This window comes from Pristiophorus japonicus, chromosome 2, assembly GCF_044704955.1.
Source record: "Pristiophorus japonicus isolate sPriJap1 chromosome 2, sPriJap1.hap1, whole genome shotgun sequence".
Taxonomy (NCBI): domain Eukaryota; kingdom Metazoa; phylum Chordata; class Chondrichthyes; family Pristiophoridae; genus Pristiophorus; species Pristiophorus japonicus.
The window spans coordinates 17497469-17521193 of NC_091978.1; the positions used below are offsets into that span (position 1 = coordinate 17497469).

The window sequence follows — 23725 nt, forward strand, 5'->3', positions numbered from 1 at the left end:
GGACAGATTTCAGTCCATTGTTTTTATCGTAAAGAAGGCTGCAACTTACTCTGGGCCGGGAAACAAATGGAAAGCAAGCTTTTAGAAAAAAATAAACAGGCTTGCTCTGTGATGTATCTACTATCAAGTCAATTGTGCTGCTGAGGTTGTTAAGCCGAGTGCCCGCAACAGAATGACATACACCTCGGTAATGCCTCGAGATCATGCGCAAGTTTATGTGTCAGCAGTGGCTCAGTGGGTAGCACTTTCGCCTGCGAGTCAGAAGGTTGTGGGTGCAAGCCCTATACCAGTGACTTGAGCACTCCAGAGCACTGTCAGTGGTGCCGTCTTTCAGCTGAGACGTTAAACCAAGTCTGCCGTCTCAGGTGGATGAAAAAGATCCCATGGCACTATTTACAAAAGAATTGGGCCAATATTTATCCTTCAATCAACATCACTAAAACAGATTATCCAGCTGTTTGTGGGAGCTTCCTGTGCACAAATTGCCTGCCATGTTTCCCACATTACAACAGAGATTACACTTCAAGTAGTTAATTGGCTTAAAGCATTTTGGGACGTCCTGAGGTTGTGAAAGATACTTTAGAGAATGCAACTTCTTTCTTTCTAGGTGTTATATACATCCAAACTTTACAACGCATCTGTCACAAATTTTATCAATTCAATACTGGGAACTATTTAAACTTTCTTATTTGCCACCTTATCTCGACACTGGTTGCAGGTTAATTAACATAGAAAACATAGAAACATAGAAAATAGGTGCAGGAGTAGGCCATTCGGCCCGTCGAGCCTGCACCACCATTCAATGGGTTCATGGCTGAACATGCAACTTTAGTACCCCATTCCTGCTTTCTCGCCATACCCCTTGATTCCCCTAGTAGTAAGGACTACATCTAACTCCTTTTTGAATATATTTAGTGAATTGGCCTCAACAACTTTCTGTGGTAGAGAATTCCACAGGTTCACCACTCTCTGGATGAAGAAGTTTCTCCTCATCTCGGTCCTAAATGGCTTACCCCTTATCCTTAGACTGTGACCCCTGGTTCTGGACTTCCCCAACATTGGGAACATTCTTCCTGCATTTAACCTGTCTAAACCCATCAGAATTTTAAACATTTCTATGAGATCCCCTCTCATTCTTCTGAACTCCAGTGAATACAAGCCCAGTTGATCCAGTCTTTCTTCATATGTCAGTCCCGCCATCCTGGGAATCAGTCTGGGGAACCTTCGCTGCACTCCCTCAATAGCAAGAATGTCCTTCCTCAAGTTAGGAGACCAAAACTGTACACAATACTCCAGGTGTGGCCTCACCAAGGCCCTGTAAAACTGTAGCAACACCTCCCTGCCCCTGTACTCAAAGCCCCTCGCTATGAAGGCCAACATGCCATTTGCTTTCTTAACCGCCTGCTGTACCTGCATGCCAACCTTCAATGACTGATGTACCATGACACCCAGGTCTCGTTGCACCTCCCCTTTTCCTAATCTGTCACCATTCAGATAATAGTCTGTCTCTCTGTTTTTACCACCAAAGTGGATGACCTCACATTTATCCACATTATACTTCATCTGCCATGCATTTGCCCACTCACCTAACCTATCCAAGTCACTCTGCAGCCTCATAGCATCCTCCTCGCAGCTCACACTGCCACCCAACTTAGTGTCATCCGCAAACTTGGAGATACTACATTTAATCCCCTCGTCTAAATCATTAATGTACAATGTAAACAGCTGGGACCCTAGCACAGAACCTTGCGGTACCCCACTAGTCACTGCCTGCCATTCTGAAAAGTACCCATTTACTCCTACTCTTTGCTTCCTGTCTGACAACCAGTTCTCAATCCATGTGCTTTAACTTTGCACATTAATCTCTTGTGTGGGACCTTGTCGAAAGCCTTCTGAAAGTCCAAATACACCACATCAACTGATTCTCCCTTGTCCACTCTACTGCAAACATCCTCAAAAAATTCCAGAAGATTTGTCAAGCATGATTTCCCTTTCACAAATCCATGCTGACATGGACCTATCATGTCACCTCTTTCCAAGTGCGCTGATATGACATCCTTAATAATTGATTCCATCATTTTACCCACTACTGATGTCAGGCTGACCGGTCTATAATTCCGATTTCTCTCTCCCTCCTTTTTTAAAAAGTGGGGTTACATTGGCTCCCCTCCACTCCATAGGAACTGATCCAGAGTCTATTGAATGTTGGAAAATGACTGTCAATGCATCCGATATTTCCAAGGCCACCTCTTTAAGTACTCTGGGATGCAGTCCATCAGGCCCTGGGGATTTATCGGCCTTCAATCCCATTAATTTCCCCAACACAATTTCCCGACTAATAAGGATTTCCCTCAGTTCCTCCTCCTTACTAGACCCTCTGATCCCTTTTATATCCGGAAGGTTGTTTGTGTCCTCCTTAGTGAATACCGAACCAAAGTACTTGTTCAATCGGTATGCCATTTCTTTGTTCTCCGTTATGACTTCCCCTGATTCTGACTGCAGGGGACCTACGTTTGTCTTTACTAACCTTTTTCTCTTTACATATCTATAGAAACTTTTGCAGTCCGTCTTAATGTTCCCTGCAAGCTTCTTCTCGTACTCTATTTTCTCTGCCCTAATCAAAACCTTTGTCCTCCTCTGCTGAGTTCTAAATTTCTCCCAGTCCCCGGGTTCACTGCTATTTCTGGCCAATTTGTATGCCACTTCCTTGGCTTTAATACTATCCCTGATTTTCCTTGATCGCCACGGTTGAGCCACCTTCCCTTTTTTATTTTTACGCCAGACAGGGATGTACAATTGTTGTAGTTCATCCATGCGGTCTCTCAATGTCTGCCATTGCCCATCCACAGTCAACCCCTTAAGTATCATTCGCCAATCTATCTTAGCCAATTCACGCCTCATACCTTCAAAGTTACCCTTCTTTAAGTTCTGGACCATGGTCTCTGAATTAACTCTTTCATTCTCCATCCTAATGTAGAATTCCACCATATTATGGTCACTCTTACCTAAGAGGCCTCGCACAACGAGATTGCTAATTAATCCTCTCTCATTACACAACACCCAGTCTAAGATGGCCTCCCCCCGAGTTGGTTCCTCGACATATTGGTCTAGAAAACCATCCCTTATGCACTCCAGGAAATCCTCCTCCACCGTATTGCTTCCAGTTTGGTTAGCCCAATCTATATGCATATTAAAGTCACCCATGATAACTGCTGCACCTTTATTGCATGCACCCCTAATTTCCTGTTTGATGCCCTCCCCAACATCACTACTACTGTTTGGGGTTCTGTACACAACTCCCACTAACGTTTTTTGCCCTTTGGTGTTCTGCAGCTCTACCCATATAGATTCCACATCATCCAAGCTAATGTCCTTCCTAACTATTGCATTAATCTCTTCTTTAACCAGCAATGCTACCCCATCTCCTTTTCCTTTTATTCTATCTTTCCTGAATGTTGAATACCCATGGATATTGAGTTCCCAGCCCTGATCATCCTGGAGCCACGTCTCTGTAATCCCAATTACATCATATCTGTTAACATCTATTTGCACAGTTAATTCATCCACCTTATTACGGATACTCCTTGCATTAAGACACAAAGCCTTCAGGCTTGTTTTTTTAACACCCTTTGTCCTTTTGGAATTATGATGTAGTGTGGCCCTTTTTGTTTCTTGCCTTTGTTTACTCGGCCTTCCACTATTGCTTTTTACCTTTCTACCATCTGTTTCTGACTACATATTACTTCGCCCTATCTCGCTGCATAGGTTCCCATCCCCCTGCCATATTAGTTTAAACACTCCCGAATTGCATTAGCAAATGTTACCCCCCGGACATCAGTTCCAGTCCTGCCCAAGTGCAGACCGTCCCTTTTGTACAGGTCCCACTTGCCCCAGAACTGGTTCCAATGTCCCAAGAATTTGAATCCCTCGCTCTTGCACCACTGCTCAAGCCACGTATTTATTCTAACTATCCTGCTCCCTCTACTCTGATTAATTGTTACATGATGGTGTGTTTGGCTGTTCACTGAATGGTTTGTTTTAGTCCCCCTGTGGCTGTTGTGCTATTATTTATGAACAAGATGCTCTTGTCTGGATCGGAGTCCCAGAGCGCCATGACTTCCACCTGTCCCTCTGAATCCATCCCAATGCTGATCCGGGTCCACCACTGCACCACCAGAAGATCTGGAGTGAGATCTTAAAGGATGTGAATTAGGACACGGGCAGCCGAATTTTGGATCACCTCTAGTTTACGGAGGTTAGAATGTGAAAGGCCAGCCAGGAGTGTGTTGGAATAGAGGAAACAAAGGCATGGGTGAGGGCTTCAGTAGCGGATGAGCTGAGACAAGGGCGGAGACGGGTGATGTTACGGAGGTGGAAATAGGCGGTCTTAGTAATATTGCGGATATGTGGTCGAAGGCTCATTTCAGTGTCAAATATGACACCAAGGTTCAGCGTCAGAAAGAAGTTGAGAAAAGGATGGAGTTAGTGGCGAGGGAATGGAGTTCGTGACCACCAGACATCCCAAAACTCTTTACAGCCAACTAATTACTTTTGAAGTGCAGTAACTGTTGTAATGTGGGAAACGCGGCAGCCAATTTGTGCACAGCAAGCTCCCACAAACAGCAAAGAGATAATGACCAGATAATCTGTTTTAGTGATGTCGATTGTGGGATAAATATTGGCCTGGATAAAAATCAGGCAGGTTCATGTTAGAGAATAGGCAGTGAGATCTTCCACTGCTTCAAGGTCCAGCTTTCGACCACATACCCGTAGCATAACTAAGACCGCCTTTTTCCACCTCCGTAACATCGCCCATCTTCACCCCTGCTTCAGCTCAGCCGCTGCTGAAACCCTCATCCATGCCTTTGTTACCTCTAGACTTGACTATTCCAACACACTCCTGGCTGGCCTCCCACATTCTACCCGATGTGAACTAGAGGTGACCCAAAACTCAGCTGCCCATGTCCTAACTCACACCAAGTCCCACTCACTAATCACGCCTGTGCCCGCTGACTTACATTGGCTCCCGTTTAAGCAACATCTCGATTTCAAAGCTCTCATCCTTATTTTCAAATCCCTCCATGGCCTTGAAGCCGATGATCAGCCATGATCTTATTGAAGCTTAGTCCTGCTCCTATTTCTTATGTTCTTATAAACAACTGGAAACACGCCCTCATATTCAGGAGGGGGATCAAAAGGTTCCTGGAATGCATATTTCAGGAGGTAGTTAGCCAGAGGTATTAAGGGATATGGGCCAAAGGCGGAGTTTGATCGCAGATCAGCCATTGAATGGCGGTGCAGGCCCGAGGGGTTGAATGGCCTCCTCCTGTTTTAGTCACCCTCCGGAGCATGTTAGTGAGTGGGGAAGTGTCTGAGTATCAACAACAACAACTTGGACTTATATAGTGGCTTTAACTTAGGAAAACGTACCAAGGAGTTTCACAGAAGTGTAATCAGACAAAGATTTGACACCGACCCACATAAGAAGAAATTACAGCAGATGACCAAAAAGGTAGGTTTTAAAGAGCATCTTAAAGGAGGAAAGAGAGGTAGAGAGGCAGAGAGGTTTAGGCAGGGAGTTCCAGAGATTTGGGCCAAGGCACGGCCACCAATAGTTGAGCGATTATAATCAGGGATACTCAAGAGGGCAGAATTTGAAGATTGCAGGTATCTTGGGGGGTTGTGAGGCTGAAGAAGATTACAAATTATAGGGAGGGGCGAGGCCAGGGAATGATTTGTAAACAAGGATGAGAATTTTGAAATCGACGCGTTGCTTAACCAGGTTGCATATCCATCGAGGTAGGATGGGTAAATTGGAAGAAATGCAGTAATGTCCTGAGAGTGTGTTGAATTGACAAACAGGTTTTCAGTACTGATTGCCTGTGACAATGAAAGCGACTCGTAGAAAGGGCAGCCGTGAGCAAAAACACTGAGCCATGGAGCAAATTTTTGGCAAAGGAAAGGATGAGAAGGACAGAGCTGTAGTGCCAATTAATCACCAGATGACTGAAAGGAAAGGTTAGGTGAATTTTATTTTAAATGCAGTGGGATGTTGGGACACAGAATCTCCAACCAGAGGCAGTGTGGTACACAGAAACCATGGGGGTAATTTTAACCCCCAAAACGGGTCGGATGTAAAAATATTTAAAATCTCGAACCCGAACCAAACCTGCCTACTTCCATTTTGAACAGTGGTGGGATGGGGGGTGGGGGCGAGCGACCAATCAAACTAAGCGACTAAGGGACCAGGAGGCGGCTTAGTTATTTAAATATTATAACGAGGCTGCCTGCCTCAGAGTTAATCTCCATTTTAAATTTAATGCAGGCCTGCCAGGTTTCCCAGGCCTCGGGAAACCCAGCAGCTAAAGGTAAGCAAGGACTGCTGGATCTAACAGGTAAGCACCTTTCGAGTGTCTTTCCGCTCACCTGCTTCTTCCCCCACTGCGATTGAACACACCTCCCCCACCCCCAGCCACAATCTTCCACCGACCTGGCCCTTATGATCCCTCCCCCCACTCCGAATCCTCCAATCTCCCCTCCGACCTTCGATCCCTCCCTCCATCCAATGTGTCTCCTGTTATATATGTGGACTTGTATTTACTTTGTACAGCCACGAGCGGGCTCATTCCCCAGAGTCCCAAGAGATCGCATAATCCCTTGGGAGCACAGGTATTTAAGAAGACTTCACAGCTCTGGAGACCCGCAATAAAAGACTACGGTCACACTTTACTTTGAGCTCAGTGTTCAGTCTGACTCTTTCTCCATACACTACAACTGGCGATGAGATACAGATAGCGAACCCAAAGATGCAGAGATCAGTGGGCATCCTGGAGAAAATTTCAGAGGGAGATGATTGGGAAACTTTTGTGGAGAGACTCGACCAATACTTCATGGCCAATGAGCTAGATGGGGAAGAGAGCGCTGCCAAACGAAGGGCGACCCTCCTCACTGTCTGTGGGGCACCAACATATGGCCTCATGAAGAATCTGCTCACTCCAGCGAAACCCACGGAGAAATCGTATGACGATTTGTGCACACTGGACCGAGAGCATTTGAACCCAAAGGAAAGCGTACTGATGGCGAGGTACCTGTTCCACACCGACAAAAGGTCTGAAGGCCAGGAAGTGGCGAGTTATGTCGTTGAGCTAAGATGCCTTGCAGGACATTGCGAATTTGAAGGACATTTGGAGCACATGTTCAGAGACTTTTTCGTACTTGGCATTGGCCACGAAACCATACTTCGCAAGCTTTTGACTGTAGCGACCCCAACCTTGAGTAAGGCCAAAGCGATAGCCCAGGTGTTCATTGCCATCAGTGACAATACGAAGTAAATCTCTCAGCACACAAGTGCTGCTACAAGTACTGTGAACAAAGTGATGTTGTTTTCGAATCGTAACATACAAGGCAGGTCACACATACCTGCAGCTACATGTCCGCAGATGTCTCAGAGTCCACCATCAAGGGTGATGAATGCAAGGCAATTAACACCTTGTTGGCGCTGTAGGGGTGATCATCGTTTCCATTCATGCCGATTCAAAGGATACGTTTGCAAGGGCTGTGGAACAGTGGGACACCTCCAATGAGTGTGCAGGCGAGCTGCTAAGCCTGTTAAACCTGCAAACCACCAGGTTGCAGAGGAGGATCACGATGAAACAGAGCTTCAGATAGAGGAGGCAGAGGTACATGGGGTACACACATTCACCACGAATTGTCCCTCGATAATGCTGAATGTTGAACTAAATAGACTCCTGGTGTCAATGGAGCTGGACACGGCCGCAAGCCAGTCCATCCATCATGAGCAAAAAGACTTTCAAAAGGTTGTGGTGCAACAATGCCTCAAGGCCAGTCTTAACTCCCATTCGCACGAAACTAAGAACTTTCACAAAAGAACTGATTCCTGTAATCGGCAGTGCTACCGTAAAGGTCTCCAACAATGGAGTGGTGCACAAGCTACCACTCTGGGTAGTACCGGGCGATGGTCCCACGCTGCTCGACAGGAGCTGGCTGGGAAGGTTACGCTGGAACTGGGACGACATCCGATCGCTATTGCCCGCTGACGACATTTCGTGTGCCCAGGTCTTAAACAAATTTCCTTTGCTGTTCGAACCAGGCATCGGGAAATTCCAAGGAGCAAAAGTGCAGATCCACATAATTCCGGGGGCGCGACCCATCCATCACAAGGCGAGAGTAGTACTGTACATGATGAGAGAAAGGGTAGAGATCAAGCTAGACCGGCTGCAACGAGAGGGCATCATCTCACCGATCGAGTTCAGCGCATTGCCCAGAGACGGCACTGTCAGAATCTGTGCCGATTACAAAGTAACTATCAATCGTTTCTCCCTGCAGGACCAATACCCACTACCGAAAGCTGACGACCTCTTTGCAACGCTGGCGGGAGGAAAGATGTTCACGAAACTGGATCTTACTTCAGCCTACATGACTCAGGAACTGGAGGAATCATCAAAGGCCCTCACCTGCATCAACACGCACAAACACGTTTGGAATCCGATCAGCGGCGGCGATATTCCAGAGAAATATGGAAAGTTTACTGAAATCGGTCCCGCACATCGTGTCTTCCAGGACGACATCTTGGTCACAGGTTGGAACACAGTCGAGCACCTGCAGAACCTGGAGGAGATTCTTAGTCGACTCAACCACGTGGGGCTCAGGTTAAAAATGCTCAAAGTGTGTTTTCCTGGTGCCTGAAGTGGAGTTCCTGGGAAGGAGGATTGTGGCGGACGGCATCAGGTCCACCAACGCGAAGACGGAGGCAATCGAGAACGCACTGTGGCCACAGAACGTGATGGAGCTGCGGTCATTTCTGGGACTCTTGAACTACTTTGGTAACTTCTTACTGGGTCTCAGCACCCTGCTAGAACCACTACATATCTTACTACGAAAAAGGGGCGAATGGATTTGGGGCAAAAGCCAAGAAAATGCCTTTGTAAAAGCGAGAAAATTGTTATGCTCAAGCAAATTGCTTGTGTTGTATGATCCATGTAAGCGTTTGTTACTAGCATGTGATGCATCGCCATACGGCGTCGGGTGTATATTGCAACAAGCTAATGATTTCGGGAAACTGCAACCGGTTGCTTATGCATCCAGGAGTCTGTCTAAGGCCAAGAGAGCCTACAGCATGATTGAAAAAGAAGCGTTAGTGTGTGCCTATGGTGAAAAGAAAATGCATCAATACCTGTTTGGGCTAAAATTCGAATTGGAAGCTGACCATAAGCCATTTATATCCCTGTTTTCCGAGAGTAAAGGGGTAAATACCAATGCATCAGCCTGCATCCAGAGATGGGCACTCACGTTGTCTGCATACAACTACGCTATCCGCCACAGGCCAGGCACAGAAAACTGCACCGATGCTGTCAGTAGGCTACCACTGCCCACCACGGGGGTGGAAATGGTGCAGCCCGCAGATCTAGCCATGGTTATGGGAAGCATTTGAGAGTGAGCAATCAACAGTCACTGCCCGGCAGGTAAAAACCTGGACAAGCCAGGACCCCTTATTATCTCTAGTCAAAAGCTGTGTGCTTCACGGAGCTGGTCCAGTGTCCCAGTGGAAATGCAGAAAGAGATAAAGCCGGTCCAGTGGCGCAAAGATGATATGTCTATACAGGCAGACTGCCTTCTGTGGGGCAATCGAGTAGTGGTCCCCAAGAAGGGCAGAGACACCTTCATCAATGACCTCCACAATACCCACCCATGCATCGTAATGATGAAAGCGATAGCCAGATCCCACGTGTGGTGGCCCGGTATCAATACGGAGTTAGAGTCCTGTGTTCACAGATGTAATACAGGCTCGCAGTTAAGCAATGTACTCAGGGAGGCGCTGCTAAGTTTATGGTCTTGGCCCTCCAAACTGTGGTCTAGGGTACACATCGACTTGGGTAAAATGTTCCTTGTGGTTGTAGACGCGTACTCCAAGTGGATTGATTATGAGATAATGTCATCCACAACAATCCTGCAGGGCCCAACACACCAGGCAGCCCAGCAAGGCCAGCTGCACAGCAACCCAGTGAGGGCCCAACAAATGATTCAACAACACCAGCTTTCACACCAAGACGATCAACCAGGGCAAGAAGGGCCCCAGATCGACTCACATTGTAAATAGTTACACTAGCGGCTTTGTGGGGCGAATATTGTTAAATATGTGGACTTGTATTTACTTTGTACAGCCACTAGAGGGCTCATTCCCCGGAGTCCCAAAGGATCCCATAATCCCTTGGGAGCACAGGTATTTAAGAAGGCTTCACAGGTTGGAGAGGCACTCTGGAGACCTGCAATAAAAGACTAAGGTCACACTTTACTTTGAGCTCACAGTGTTCAGGCTGACTATTTCTCCATACACTACATCTCCAAACCTCCAAAAGTCTCCGACCCCCGACATCTCCAACTCTCTGATTGATCCACAGCCCCCCCCCCCCCCCCCCCCCCCGACACACGCTATCTCACTCCTTCCTCTCCACTGCCAGGGTCCGACCTGGTGCCGAAGATCTACTTGCTGGCCAGCCTCTCAATCTCCAGATTCGTTCGAACTCAAAACTTCTGCCACGAACCATCGCAATCGGGCAACATTTTCAAACATGTTGTTTTTTTTTAGATGTTGGCTTTAAAAATGTTTCTTGATATATTTAAGAGTGGTAACTTGGTGCAGTTGAAAATAGGTTTATCACGAAAAAAATAAGCATTTTAAATCACAGTGTCAATCCGCTGCCCGTGAGTTACCTGATTTTAAATTACTGGAAATAACTTAAAAATATTCAAAACAATGTACTAGTTAGATTGGGGTACAGTAGTGAAAATTAATTCAGAACCTTTCAAAACATGCTTATTGGGCCCTGAAGTTCCAGCTTAATTTTTGGAGCCTCAGCGAAGGCTTGCAAATGAGCACAATTAGCGGAGAGTCCCAATGCTGATTAGTTCACATTGGGGACGCGGCCAGATTTGTGGGTCTGCTTCTGGCGCGATTTTTTTTAAAAACTGCCGCAAAAGACCGTGGAAACTCAAGATAGTTGTGCTTAAAATTCCGCGACCTTTAACGCTGGTTACGGCGATATCAGGGGACATGGCGTCGGAAAAACCAACTCCATCAAGCATAAACTCCAGGCCACAGTACATAGGTCCCTGTGACTTAAATTTGACTAGGTAGAATTCTTAGGTATTTTAGAAGTATTTGAATCCCTCTCAGCCCTCCACGCACACATGCACACAGTTCCTGCTCCATTTCTCGTCTCTTGTTTTTACAGAGCAGGCTCTTTAAGGAGCTCGTTGAACATCCTTCTCTGCCCCGTGTCCAGTTTCCTCACTCTGATTCCAATCGCAAGCAGGGACGGAGTTAAAATGAAGCTCGCACTGACCTTGACAGTCTCCATCCAGCGCTGTTGCTTGAGCTGGTAATAAACCACTGATTGAGAGTAAGTGACAGGTTTGTCACCGGCTCCTTGGCATATCGCATTCTGGGCATCAGGGAGAGAGAGAGAGCAGAGAGAAAAATAAGAAATTTAGAGCAGCAATTTCTACATAGTTACGCTTTTCAAAAATGATTAATTGTACTCGCTACCGGTGTCGAGATAAAAGTTCCATCTATTGGCGGTCCATGGTCTGAGCACTTCATTAATAAAATGCGTCCCGTAGGTGGTAAAATTGATTATCTTTTCAGAAGACACAGTGCGATATAAAATGAAGCTGGAATAATTACATTACTTATATAGAGAAGACAGGTTGTATTTTAATGTCGACAAAGTGCTTGGAGAGATAACATCCCTTCAGACATTACAGCAGGCTATAGCTCTTTCTTTCATAGCACTTGTGAGGTGCGGACTGACAGCACTGTAGAAAAGAACCGACTTTCTTTCTGTGAAAGCATGGTGACAAAGATCTTTACCGAAGCCAGCCGTGGCTCAGTGGGTAGCACGACCGCCACTGAGTCGGTAAGGCTGTTGGTTCAAGTGTTAGGCCAGAGCACAAAATCGAGACTGACACGCCCAGTGCAGTTTTGAGGGACACGCTGCACTGTCGGAGGTGCTGTCTTTTGGATAAGACATTAAACCGAGGCCCCCCATGGCACTATTTCGAAGAAGAGCAGGGGGAAGTTCTCCCCGGTGTCCTAACCAATATTTATCCCTCAACCAACATCACTAAAATGAGTATGGCAGCATAGTGATTATGTTGCTGGATTAGTAATCCAGAGGCCTGGACTAATGATCTGGAGATATCAGTTCAAAACTCACCATGACAACTGGGGAATTTAAATTCAGTTCACGCTGTTCAGAGAAGGGTCACTGGGTTGATTCCGGCGATGAGGGAGTTGACTTATGAAGATAGGTTGAGTAGGTTGGGCCTCTACTCATTGCAATTCAGAAGAATGAGAGATGATCTTATCGAAACGTATAAGATACTGAGAGAGCTCGACAAGGTGGATGCAGAGAGGATATTTCCACTCATAGGAAAACTAAAACTAGGGGACATAGTCTCAGAATAAGGGGCCGCCCATTTAAAACCGAGATGAGGAGGAATTTCTTCTCGCAGAGGGTTGTAAATCTGTGGAATTCTCTGCCCCAGAGAGCTGTGGAGGCTGGGTCATTGAATATATTTAAGGCGGAGATAAGACAGATTTTTGAGCGATAAGGAGTAAAGGGTTATGGGGAGTGGGCAGGGAAGTGGAGCTGAGTCCATGGTCAGATCAGTCACGATCTTATTAAATGGCAGAGCAGGTTCTAGTGGATTGGGTGGCCTACTCCTGCTCCTATTTCTTATGTTCTTATAAATAAATCTGGAATGAAAAAGCTAGTATCAGTAATGGTGACTGATAGAGAATTCAAACAGGCTGCAAAGTTGAGAAAGCACAGACCCCTGCCTACGTGAGAGTTAGCACATTGCATTGAGCTATAACACATGCTTGACATTTCAGGACTTTTGGCAGTGAGCCAATTATGGACTAACAACATATCAATTGAGCCAATAAGGTCAAAGGAGGCGAGGTCACAATTGTAAATTGATCCAGGATAAGTACAGCCATTTTTTGCCATGTATTTCAGGGACAAAGGACCTGGCATAAAGCCAGCAGTTTGTTGCAGCTGCCAGAATAAAGTTATGTTAAACTATCACCGGAGTTCGCATCTCATTGAAAATTAAGAGATCTAACAGTGACCATAAAACTACTGGATTGTAAAAACCCATCTGGTTCACTAATATCCTTTAAAGAAGAAAATCTGTTACCCTTACCCGGTCTGGCCTATTTATGACTCCAGACCCATGGCAATGTGGTTGATTCTTTACTGCCCTCTGAAATGGCCTAGCAAGTCACTCAGTTGTGCCAAACTGCTACAAGAAATATACTAAGATCTTCACCACCTGTGGTTCAAGAAGGTGGCTCAGCAAAGGCAATAAATGATGGCCTTGCGAATGACGCACACATCCCGCGAACGGATAAAAAACAATTATCCAGTAATTGGGACCTTTGGTGTCTACAAACTGCCACGTTTCCTACATTCAAAGTCACCTGTACCTCCCAAGCTTGCTATGCCTACCAAATACCGTATCCCAACATGCTATTTTCTGAAAGAAATCTATCTAATTTGAATGAATCAATGATAACTGCTTTCACCATCTCCCAAGGGAATCTGTTCCACAGATTGACCACTCACTCCCTGAAATATTGTTTCACAGCTTAACTTTAAATGTAAGTGTAGGTCGTATCCTCTGGGTCTACTGTTCTGGACAAGGTGAAACAGCTTGTCATGGTCTACATTATCAAGGTCCTTTAGAATCTTAAAAACAGCAACCTTCTCTCTACCAGTTAAAACTTGCCCAATTTACGTAATCGCTCCTCATAATCCATTTCCTCCAATCCCCTCAATCAATCTGGTTGCTTTCTCATGTATCCTTTCAATAGCTGCAATATTCTTTCTGTACTGAGGTGACCAGAACAGTACACTATGGCCCGGAATTTGCGGTGGGTAATAATGGTGAAACTGTCAGCATTCGCCGTCAATACCCCTCTGAAACTAACCACAACTTCAGGATTTAGCACATGTGCAAATAAAGGTGGAAATCCTGGTTGCAGTCAGTCAATCAGCCGGCAGTCAGTGTATCTGAAACTGACAAAAACTTGAACTTTTTCAGTGTTAAATACCACATTAAATGTTAAGCCGTGTTGCAATAGGTGTAACTGAGTTTTTAACAGCTTATTGACTACTAAACAACTGTTCTGGCCCCCAAAAAACTAATTTTTATATTTGTGGAAAGTCAAATTTCTCCATTGAGACAAAAATTGCTAGATTAAAAAAAAAGTTTAATGTTTGTTCAGGATATTTCAGCTTCTACCTTAACTCAATGTGCATGCCCCAATTTTTATTTTGCTCACTGTAACATTTTTTTTTAAGTGCAGATAATCAGTGCTTTTTATTTCCTGGTTTGCTGTCTGTGAGAATTCTTCAATGTGATTGGCTGATTAGATAGTTTGTTGACATCACTGCTGCATCGTGCTAGCAATCCCCTACTGACAGCGCTGCAATCAGTTGCACGTTGAGAAAACTCAAGTTTTCGCCACATAGATCGCGAGATCTCTATGGACAGCTTTCATCGAGGTCAGTAAAGATTTGGCGTTGCATCGCCACTGACCACAAATTATGAGACATTATTTTAAAAGCTGTCACGCCAAGGCAGCTTTACCATTTCAGCTCAATATTGATCTTTCAATATATCCCGACATCTGATTTACTCACTGCCACCGAGCAGTGGTGGAATAGCTTCAATTTATTATCAATCAGGATGCCTAGATCTCTTTAAGTTTCCAAGTGCAGAATTCTTCCATTGGCAGCGTAGCCTTTATTCCTGCAGACGAAGGTAATATATCTCTTCAGGATTTATAGCATTTTCATCTCTATTTGATCTCTATTTCATACAACTGATCCATGGCGGGCACTTCTCCTGTAACTCCTTGGGTGGGAGAGGGCAGAGAGCAAGATTTACACCTGAGGGGAGCAGGAATTTGGGGCAGGAACAGAGGAACAGTAGTAGGCCATTCAGCCCCTTGAGCCTCTTCTGCTATTCAATGAGTAGCCTAGGGAACAGTACAGTTGCGTAGAGGTTATGTTACAGGACTAGTAATGTTGCAGGCCTGCACTAATGATCTGTGGAACACGAGTTCAAATCCCACCACAGCAGCTGGGGAATTTACATTTAATTAAATAGACCTGGACTAAAAAAAAAACTGGTATTGGAAATGGTGACCATGAAACTACTGGATTGTCATAAAAACCCATTTGGTTCACTAAACCTGCTGTCCTTACTAGGTCTGGCCTATGTCACTCTAGACCCATAGCAATGTGGTTGACTCTTAACTGCCCTTTGAAATGACTTATTCAAGAAATGAATTATTCAACACCATCTTCTCATGGGGAAGAAATAATGGCCTTGTCGGCGACGTCCACATCCCATGAATGAGTAAAATTGGACAACGGCCGACCTGTATCTTAAATCCACCTACCCGCCTCGCAAAAATCTATCAATCTCAGTTTTGACATTTTCAATTGACCCTCCCCCTCCCCCCGCCCTACACACACACATACAGCCTGAACAGCTTTCTGGTGAAGAGAGTTCCAGACTTCCACCAAGTGTGAAGAAGTGCTTCCTGACATCGGCCCTGAATGGCCTAACTCTAATTTTAAGATTAAGCCACCTTTTTCCGGACTCCGCCCACCAGAAGAAATGGTTTCTCTCTATCTACCCCATCAACTCCTTTGAGCATCTTGAGCACCTCAATTAGGTCACCCTCAATCTTCTATATTCAAGTTAATACAATCCTAGTCTATGCAACCTGTCCTCATAACTTAATCCTTTAACCCCGGTATCATTCTAGTTAAACTAGGATCAGGCCCATTTGCTGTGGCCTCTAAATTGTGTTGGGGGTAAGGCCATGAACGAATCTTTAACTCGATGCAGTCCAGTAATTCTCCAGACACTTCCACTTCATGTAGAGGGAGGGGCTGGTAAAAGATCTGCCTATGCCCCCCTCCCCCACCACCAATAATCCCTCTTTGGAATTTAAAGGGCCCTCTTAAATGGGTGCGGTAGCCTATTGGTTATACTACTGGATGGTCACCCGAGAGATCGCAAGTTAAAATCCCACCAGGATAAGTCTCGCAGCTGGTCAATAAATCTGGGCATTTGTGGGCTGGCAACAGAAAATAACCATGAGATCTGTCGGTCTGCAATACAAACCCAACTGGTTCACGAATGTCCTTCATACTTGCCTTTAATAGTTGAGGCATGCAATACAAGAGCAAGGGCGTTATGCTTGAACTGTAAAAACACTGGTTAGGCCACAGCTGGAGTACTGTGTGCAGTTTTGGTCACCACATTACAGGAAAGATGTGATTGCACTGGAAAGGGAGCAGGGGAAATTTACAAGAATGTTGCCTGGACTGGAGAATTTTGACCATGAGAAAAGTTTGGAGATGCTGGGTCTGTTTTCTTTGGAACAGAGGCGGCTGAGGGGAGACCTGATTGAGGTGTATAAAATTATGAAGGGCCTGGATAGAGTGGATAGGAAGGATCTGTGTCCCTTGGCAGAGGGGTCAACAACCAGGGGGCATAGATTTAAAGTAATTGGAGGGAGATTTAGAGGAGATATGAGGGGACATTTCTTCAGGGTGTGGGGGTCTGGAACTCACTGCCTGAAAGGGTGGTAGAGGCAGAAACACTCACCACATTTAAAAAGTACTTGGATGTGCACTTAAAGTGCCGTAACCTACAGGGCTACGGACCAAGAGCTGGAAAGTGGGACTAGGCTGGATAGCTCTTGTTCGGCCAGCAGGGACACGATGGGTCAAAATGGCCTCCTTCCGTGCTGTAAATTTCTATAATTCTATGACTCAGGGAAGGAAACCTGCTGTCCTTACTTCATCTAACCTACGCATGACTCTGATTCCACGCTATGCAGTTGACTCTTGATGCCCACAGGGATGGTCAATAAACACTGCTCTGCCAGTACTGCTCACATCCCAAGACCAAATATATCTAAAAATGCTTTGTTAAAAATAGCACAGGAAGGTTATGGGTTGAATATTAATTCCTACAGTGTCCTCATTACTTGGGTGCCAGCCGTGGCTAAGTGCGTAGCACAATCTTGTTGTAAGTAATATTCACTGAGGATGTCCATGGGCAGAACCTCGAAGGCGCGCCATTTAGTGAAAAGCGCTCTCGGGAAACCTTTCTTGTTTAGCACATTGCACAGTCGCGCTGTAAGTGGTGATATCATTGGGTTGCACAATTCCTTCTCCTCCATAAACAAAAGGATTTACCCAACATGTTTCCATGGAGCCAGTGCCCCTTTGAAGTTGAAATCAATGTAGGACTGGAGGTACACGGAAAAAAAAATGCAGAATTGAAAATCTAAAATGAAGACAGAAAATGTGGGAATGCACACCGGGTCTGCCAGCAATTGAAAAACATTTGATGCCAGAAGTGAGAGGTTATACCTACCAGGAAAGACTGAACAGGCTGGGGCTCTTTTCCCTAGAAAAGAGAAGGCTGAGAGATGACCTGATAGAGGCCTTTAAAATTGTGAGTGGGTTTGATCAGGTAGATGTAGAGAAGAGGTTTTCGTTTGCGGAGGAGACCAGAACTAAGTGCCATAAATATAAGATAGTCACTAATAAATCCAATAGGGAAATCAGGAGAAACTTCCTTACCCAGAGTGGTGGGAATGTGGAACTCGCTACCACAAGGAGTGGTTGAGGCGAATAGTGTAGATGCATTTAAGGGGAAGCTAGGCAAGTAAGGGAAGGAGAAAGGAATGGAAGGATATGTTGATGGGGTGAGTTGAAGAGGGGTGGGAGAAGGCTCGTGTGGAGCATGGACTAGTTGGGCTGAATGGCCTGTTTCTGTTTTGTACATTCTATGTTATTCTATGAAAAGAGAGAAGGTAAGTTAAATGTTCGAGTGGAGATCATTCATCAGATAAGAAGATCCTTGGCCTCCAATCTTTTCGTTCCTCTCAGATGCCGATGCACCTGTAATTCCAGCATTTGCCCTTTTAAAAAATTGGAGCTGGGAATCTCAAACCCGCTTCCTCATTCCCAGATCTACTAGCAGTCGGGAGCAATAGGCTCCTAAATATCTTACCGGGATTATCTCTCCTTTTTCATCGCAGACGCACATCGTAACCTCAACGTTCTTCTGTGTGGTCTTGTTCTGCTTATCAAACTCTCCTTGAACCAGAGTGACGTAAATATCGTTCCGGATGTCCCCTGAATTTTGGAAAACAAAAATAAGATTCTTCCACTGAGCCTTAGAACTTGAAGCTTCGTGAGAAGAGCATTCTTCCGTCAATCTGAGAGAGAGCTGCAGAGTCAGAAATACCACTGTTCGGAAGACATATTAAACCAATATTCCCATTTTCCCATTAAGGTGGACGTTAAAAGTTGTAAAAGCAAAAGAAAGAAAAAGTCTTGCACTTATATAAGCACATTTCACAACCTGGATATACTTGGGAGGGATTGCAACGAAGTTTCATCAGACTGATTCCTGGGATGGGGAGATTGTCCTAAGAGGAGAGATTGAGTAGACTAGGCCTATATTCTCTAGAGTTTAGAAGAATGAAAAATGATCTAATTGAAGGGGCTTGACAGGGTAGATGCAGGGAGGCTGTTTACCCTGGCTGGAGAGTCCAGAACACGGGGTCACAGTGTCAGAATAAGGGATCAGCCATTTAGGACTGAGAGGATGAGAAATTTCTTCACTCAGAGGGTTGTGAATCTTTGGAATTCTCTACCCAAGAGGGCTGTGGTTGCTCAGTTAGTAAGTATATTTAAGACAGAGATCGAAAGATTTTTGGATATTAAAGGAATCAAGGGATATTGGGATAGTGGGCACACAGCAAGTTCCCACAAACAGCAATGTCATAATGACCAGATAATCTGATTTTGGTGAAATTGGTTGGATACGTATTGGTCAGGACACCAGGGAGAACTTCCCCTCTCTTCAAATAATGACACGGGATCACTGAAGCCTAAAGCAAAGGAGAGATGGGCCTCGTTTTATCATCTTATCTGAAGGAAAGCACCTCTTTCCATGCTGGACTGGAGTGCCAGCCAGAATTATGCAATTAAACCTCTGCTGTGGGGCTTGAACCTTCTGATCCAGAAGTAAAAACGTTACTAACCAATTTAAATGAAGATGGAGTTGGATTTAAAATTGGGAATTTTTGTTTTTACTCATTCTTATTTATCTTTCGGCAAATTTCATTTTACAGTTGAACAAATTCTAGAATTAAAGGAAAATTTCAAAGCAATTTTAAAAAGTGATAGACAATTGATATTGTGACAGGTAGACACTCTGTCAAGGCAATTATTCTGCTTTCCACTTCAGATACTAGCCCTTTGTCCTTTATAGTCTCAGGATCATTAACCTCCTGTTACTTTGAGATTATTATGTAATACACACCCCCCTTGCCGCACTGTGCAGCCAACCAATTTTTTTTTTGTATTGCACCAATCTGTAGTTACATTAACAAACAACTACAGACATAGTTCGTTGGGTTTTGTTGATATTACTTCCAACGAGCCTCGCACAGGGGATTTTCAAGTGCCCTGCTGCTTGTGTCAGCTATGGCATAGTGGGTCGGCTCTGAGTCAGTAGTTTGTGGGTCCAAGACCCACTCCAGGAACTTGAACACAAAAGATCTAGGCTGACACTCCAGTGCCATGCTGAGAGAGCACTGCAGTGTCGGAGGTGCCGCCTTTTGAATGAGACGTTAAACTGAGGCCCCATCTGCCCTCTCAGCTGGACGTAAAAGATCCCATGGCTTGATTTTGAAGAAGAGCAGGGGAGTTATCCCCGGTGTCCTAGGGCCAATATTTATCCTTCAATCAACATCACTAAAACAGATTATATGGTCATCATTACAGTGCTGTTTGTGGGAGTTTGCTGTGCACAAATTGACTGCTGTTTTGCCCACATTACCAACAGTAAGAGGACACAAAGAATCTGCCAAGGGTTTTAGATAAGTTAAGTGAGTGGGCAAAAATTTGGCAGATGGAGTATAATGTGGGAAAATATGAGGTTATCCACTTTGGCAGAAAAAATAACAAAGCAAATTATTATTTAAATGGAGAGAGACTACAAAATGCTGCGGCACAGAGGGATCTGGGGGTCCTTGTACATGAAACACATAAAGTTAGCATGCAGGTACAGCAAGTAATTAGGAAGGCAAATGGAATGTTGGCCTTTATTCCAAGGGAGATGGAGTACAAAAGTAAGGAAGTCTTGCTGCAACTGTACAGGGCGTTGGTGAGACTGCACCTGAAGTACTGCGTACAGTTTTGGTCTTATTAAAGAAGGAATATACTTGCTTTGGAGGCAGTTCAGAGGTTCACTAGGTTGATTCCTGAGATGAAGGGGTTGTCTTATGAAGAAAGTTTGAGCAGGTTGGGTCTATACTCATTGGAGTTTAGAAGAGTAAGAGGTAATCTTATTGAAACGTATAAGATTCTGAGGGGGTTTGACAGGGTAGTTGCAGAGAGGATGTTTCCCCTCGTGGGGGAATTTAGAACTAGGGGCCAGTTTCAGAATAAGGGGATGCCCATTCAAAACAGTGATGAGGAGGAATTTCTTCTCTGGGAGGAGTCGGTGGACAATTAGCAGAATAGATAGCAAGCTGGCTATAAAACGTAGAGGTTGCAAGGCAGTTCCTCAGATTAGCAGAAGGTGGGAGGTGCTGTTCATAGGGAGTGGTGTTGGGACCACAGTTGTTCATCATTTTCAGCAATGATTTGGACTTGGAAATCACAAGTGCAATATAAACATTTGCAGACAATTCCAAATTGGGGGCGATACAGTTGATGACTTTGACAGAATGCAAGAACTTGCAGAATGGGTGTGCAAACGGAAAATTAATTTCAATATGTTTCAATTAGAGGGGTGGTGTATTTTGGTAGGTGGAATATGGAGCTCACATACTCCTTGGAAAATAAGAGTCTACATTGGGTAGAGGATCATGGCTCATGGATCTGGAGGTGCAGATACACAGGTCATTAAAAGTAGCAACCCAGGTTAACAAAGCCTTAAAAAATGTAAACAAAGCAATAGGGTTCATTGCTAGAGGAGCAGAATTCAAAAGTAGAGAACTGTTTAACTTTGAGTAGATGACATTTGGAGTACTGTGAACAGTTCTGGTCTCCATATTACAAAAAGGATATAGTCTCTGGAGAAGGTGCAAGTAAGATTTACAAGGATGATACCAGAACTAAGAGGTTATAACTATCAGGAAAGACTGAACAGGCTTGGGCACTTGTCTCTAGAAAAGAGAAGGCTGAGGGGTGACCTGATAGAGGTCTTTAAAATTATGAAGAGCTTCGACTGGGTAGACGTAGGGGGAAATGTTTCCAATTATGTGGCCATAAATATAAGCTCGTCACTAATACATTCAATAAGGAATTCAGATGAAACTGCTTTACTCAGAAAGTGATTTGACTGTGGAACTCGCTACCACATGGAGTAGTTGAGGTGAATCATTGAAGCATAGAATGATACAGCACAGAAGGAGGCCATTCAGCCCTTCGTACCCATGAAAGAGCAATCCAATTAGTCGCACTCACCAGTCCTAAAGTCCTGCAATTTTTTCCCTTCAACTATTTATCCAATTCCATGTTGGAAGTTATTTCAGGCAATGCATTCAAGATCATAGGAACTTAGGCCCCAAGTTTCCACACGCGGCGAAAAAGGCGCCCCTCAGAGCTGGGCGCCTGTTAATCGTGCCGAAAACGGCGCTTGAAAAAAGACGCAGTATTCCCGAGCTCCTTGGAGCTCGATGTCTGCTTGGCGCGGCGCACAGGGGGCGGAGCCTACCACTCGCGCTGATTTTGTAAGTAGGAGGGGGCGGGATCAATTTAAATGAGGCTTCTTGGTGTCGGCAACCCTGCACGTGCGCGTTGGATTGTTCGCGCACGCGCAGTCTGAAGTAAACATTGGCACTCGGCCATTTTAAAAGTGCTGCAGAAACAATGAAAATTTGTTTCTTGGACCCCTGCAAAGGCTTGTATTTTAATTTTCTTGATATTTCTGTGTGTGAGGGAGTGTTTTTAGCAGCACTGCTGAATAAATCACCTGCTGAAATCAGTGAGTTCAGCTTTTCACTGCTAAACTTGCAGAACCAGTGCCTGCAAATTAAGGACTGTGTGTTTGGAGAAATAAAAGTGCCAATTCAACTTTGCAATGGATCACCTTCCACCAAGAACAAAGAATTTCTTGCATGAGGAAGCAAACCATTGCATAATATGTGGTGCACCCATTCTGCAAATTTAAATATAAAGATGTCGATGTGGCTGCCTCTCCCTGTCCAAATGGCCTCAGTCAGTCCCCCTCACAGCTCGAAGGCTGCTGCTGCTCCCAACCAGCCACTGACGCCGCTGCAATCCCATGGCCGAATGGCCTCAAGTCTGTCCGGGTGCTGCATCTTCGCGGGGAATGAAGGCCTGCCTCAAGCACCAAGGCTGCTTGCTGCCTGTCGCTGCCGTCGAGACACTGACGCCACACCGCTGCCTGAAAGGCCTGCCTGAAGCACTTTCACACAGGTAGGAACATGGTTTATTTAATCTTTTCCTTGCTTATAAATTTTTATTCAGGTTGGATTTATTTGTATATTTGTATAAGTATAACGAAGGATTGATTGTAGAATTTAATGACTTCCCTTCTCCACCCCCCTCCCCCCCCCCCACCTCATTCCCGACACCTAATTTGTAACCTGCGCCTGATTTTTTAAAGTGTAGACAAGGTTTTTTCAAGCGTACAAAAATCTTCACTTGCTCCATTCTAAGTTAATTTGGAGTACGTTTTCACTGTGGAAACTTTCAAATCAGGCGTCAGTGGCCGGACACGCCCCCTTTTGAAAAAAAAATTCAGTTCCAAAGTGAAACTGTTCTACCTGACTAGAACTGCAGAAAACTAAATGTGGAGAATTCCAATTTCTAAGATACTCCGTTCTACACCAGTTGCTCCTAAAAATCAGGAGCAAATCATGTGGAAACTTGGGGCCTTAGAAACAGTGGAGGCAATTTAGCCTCTCGAGCCTGTTCCGTCATTCATTGAGATCACGGCTGATCTGTGAACTAACTCCACCCGCCTTTGCCCCATATCCCTTAATAACTTTGGTTAACAGAAATCTATCAGATTTAAACATTACAATTGACCTAGAATCAACTACTGTTTGTAGAAGCGAGTTCCACCCTTTGCATGTAGAAGTCCTACTACAACTGTACAGGTTATTGGTGAGGCCACACCTGGAGTACTGCGTACAGTTTTGGTCTATATATTTAAGGAAGGATATACTTGCATTGGAGGCTGTTCAGAGAAGATTCACTAGGTTGATTCCGGGGATGAGGGGGTTGACTTATGAGGATAGGTTGAGGAGGTTGGGCCTATACTCATTGGAGTTCAGAAGAACGAGAGGTGATCTTATTGAAACATATAAGATAATGAGGGGGCTCGACAACTTGGATGCAGAGAGGATATTTTCAACTCATAAGAGAAACTAAAACTAGGGGACATAGTATTAGAATAAGGGGCCGCCCATTTAAAACTGAGATGAGGAGGAATTTCTTCTCTCAGGTGGTTGTAAATCTATGGAATTCTTCTGCCCCAGAGAGCTGAGGAGGCTGGGTCATTGAATATATTTAACGCGGAGATAGACAGATTTTTGAGCGATAAGGGAGTAAAG

At 44.8% G+C, this 23725-nt stretch overlaps 1 protein-coding gene across 3 annotated transcripts in view; it reads right to left on the reverse strand.

The window, feature by feature from the left end:
• The window catches only part of LOC139236054 (dedicator of cytokinesis protein 2-like), a 1544097-nt gene that overhangs the window by 1150213 nt on the left and 370159 nt on the right, over window positions 1–23725 (reverse strand). For all 3 annotated transcript variants that reach the window (XM_070866795.1, XM_070866794.1, XM_070866796.1), the window contains 2 exons: window positions 18136–18260; window positions 11364–11462 (listed from right to left, as the gene is read on the reverse strand). In XM_070866795.1, the coding sequence (XP_070722896.1) occupies window positions 11364–11462; window positions 18136–18260 (224 nt within the window). The remainder of the gene's footprint in view (window positions 1–11363; window positions 11463–18135; window positions 18261–23725) is intronic.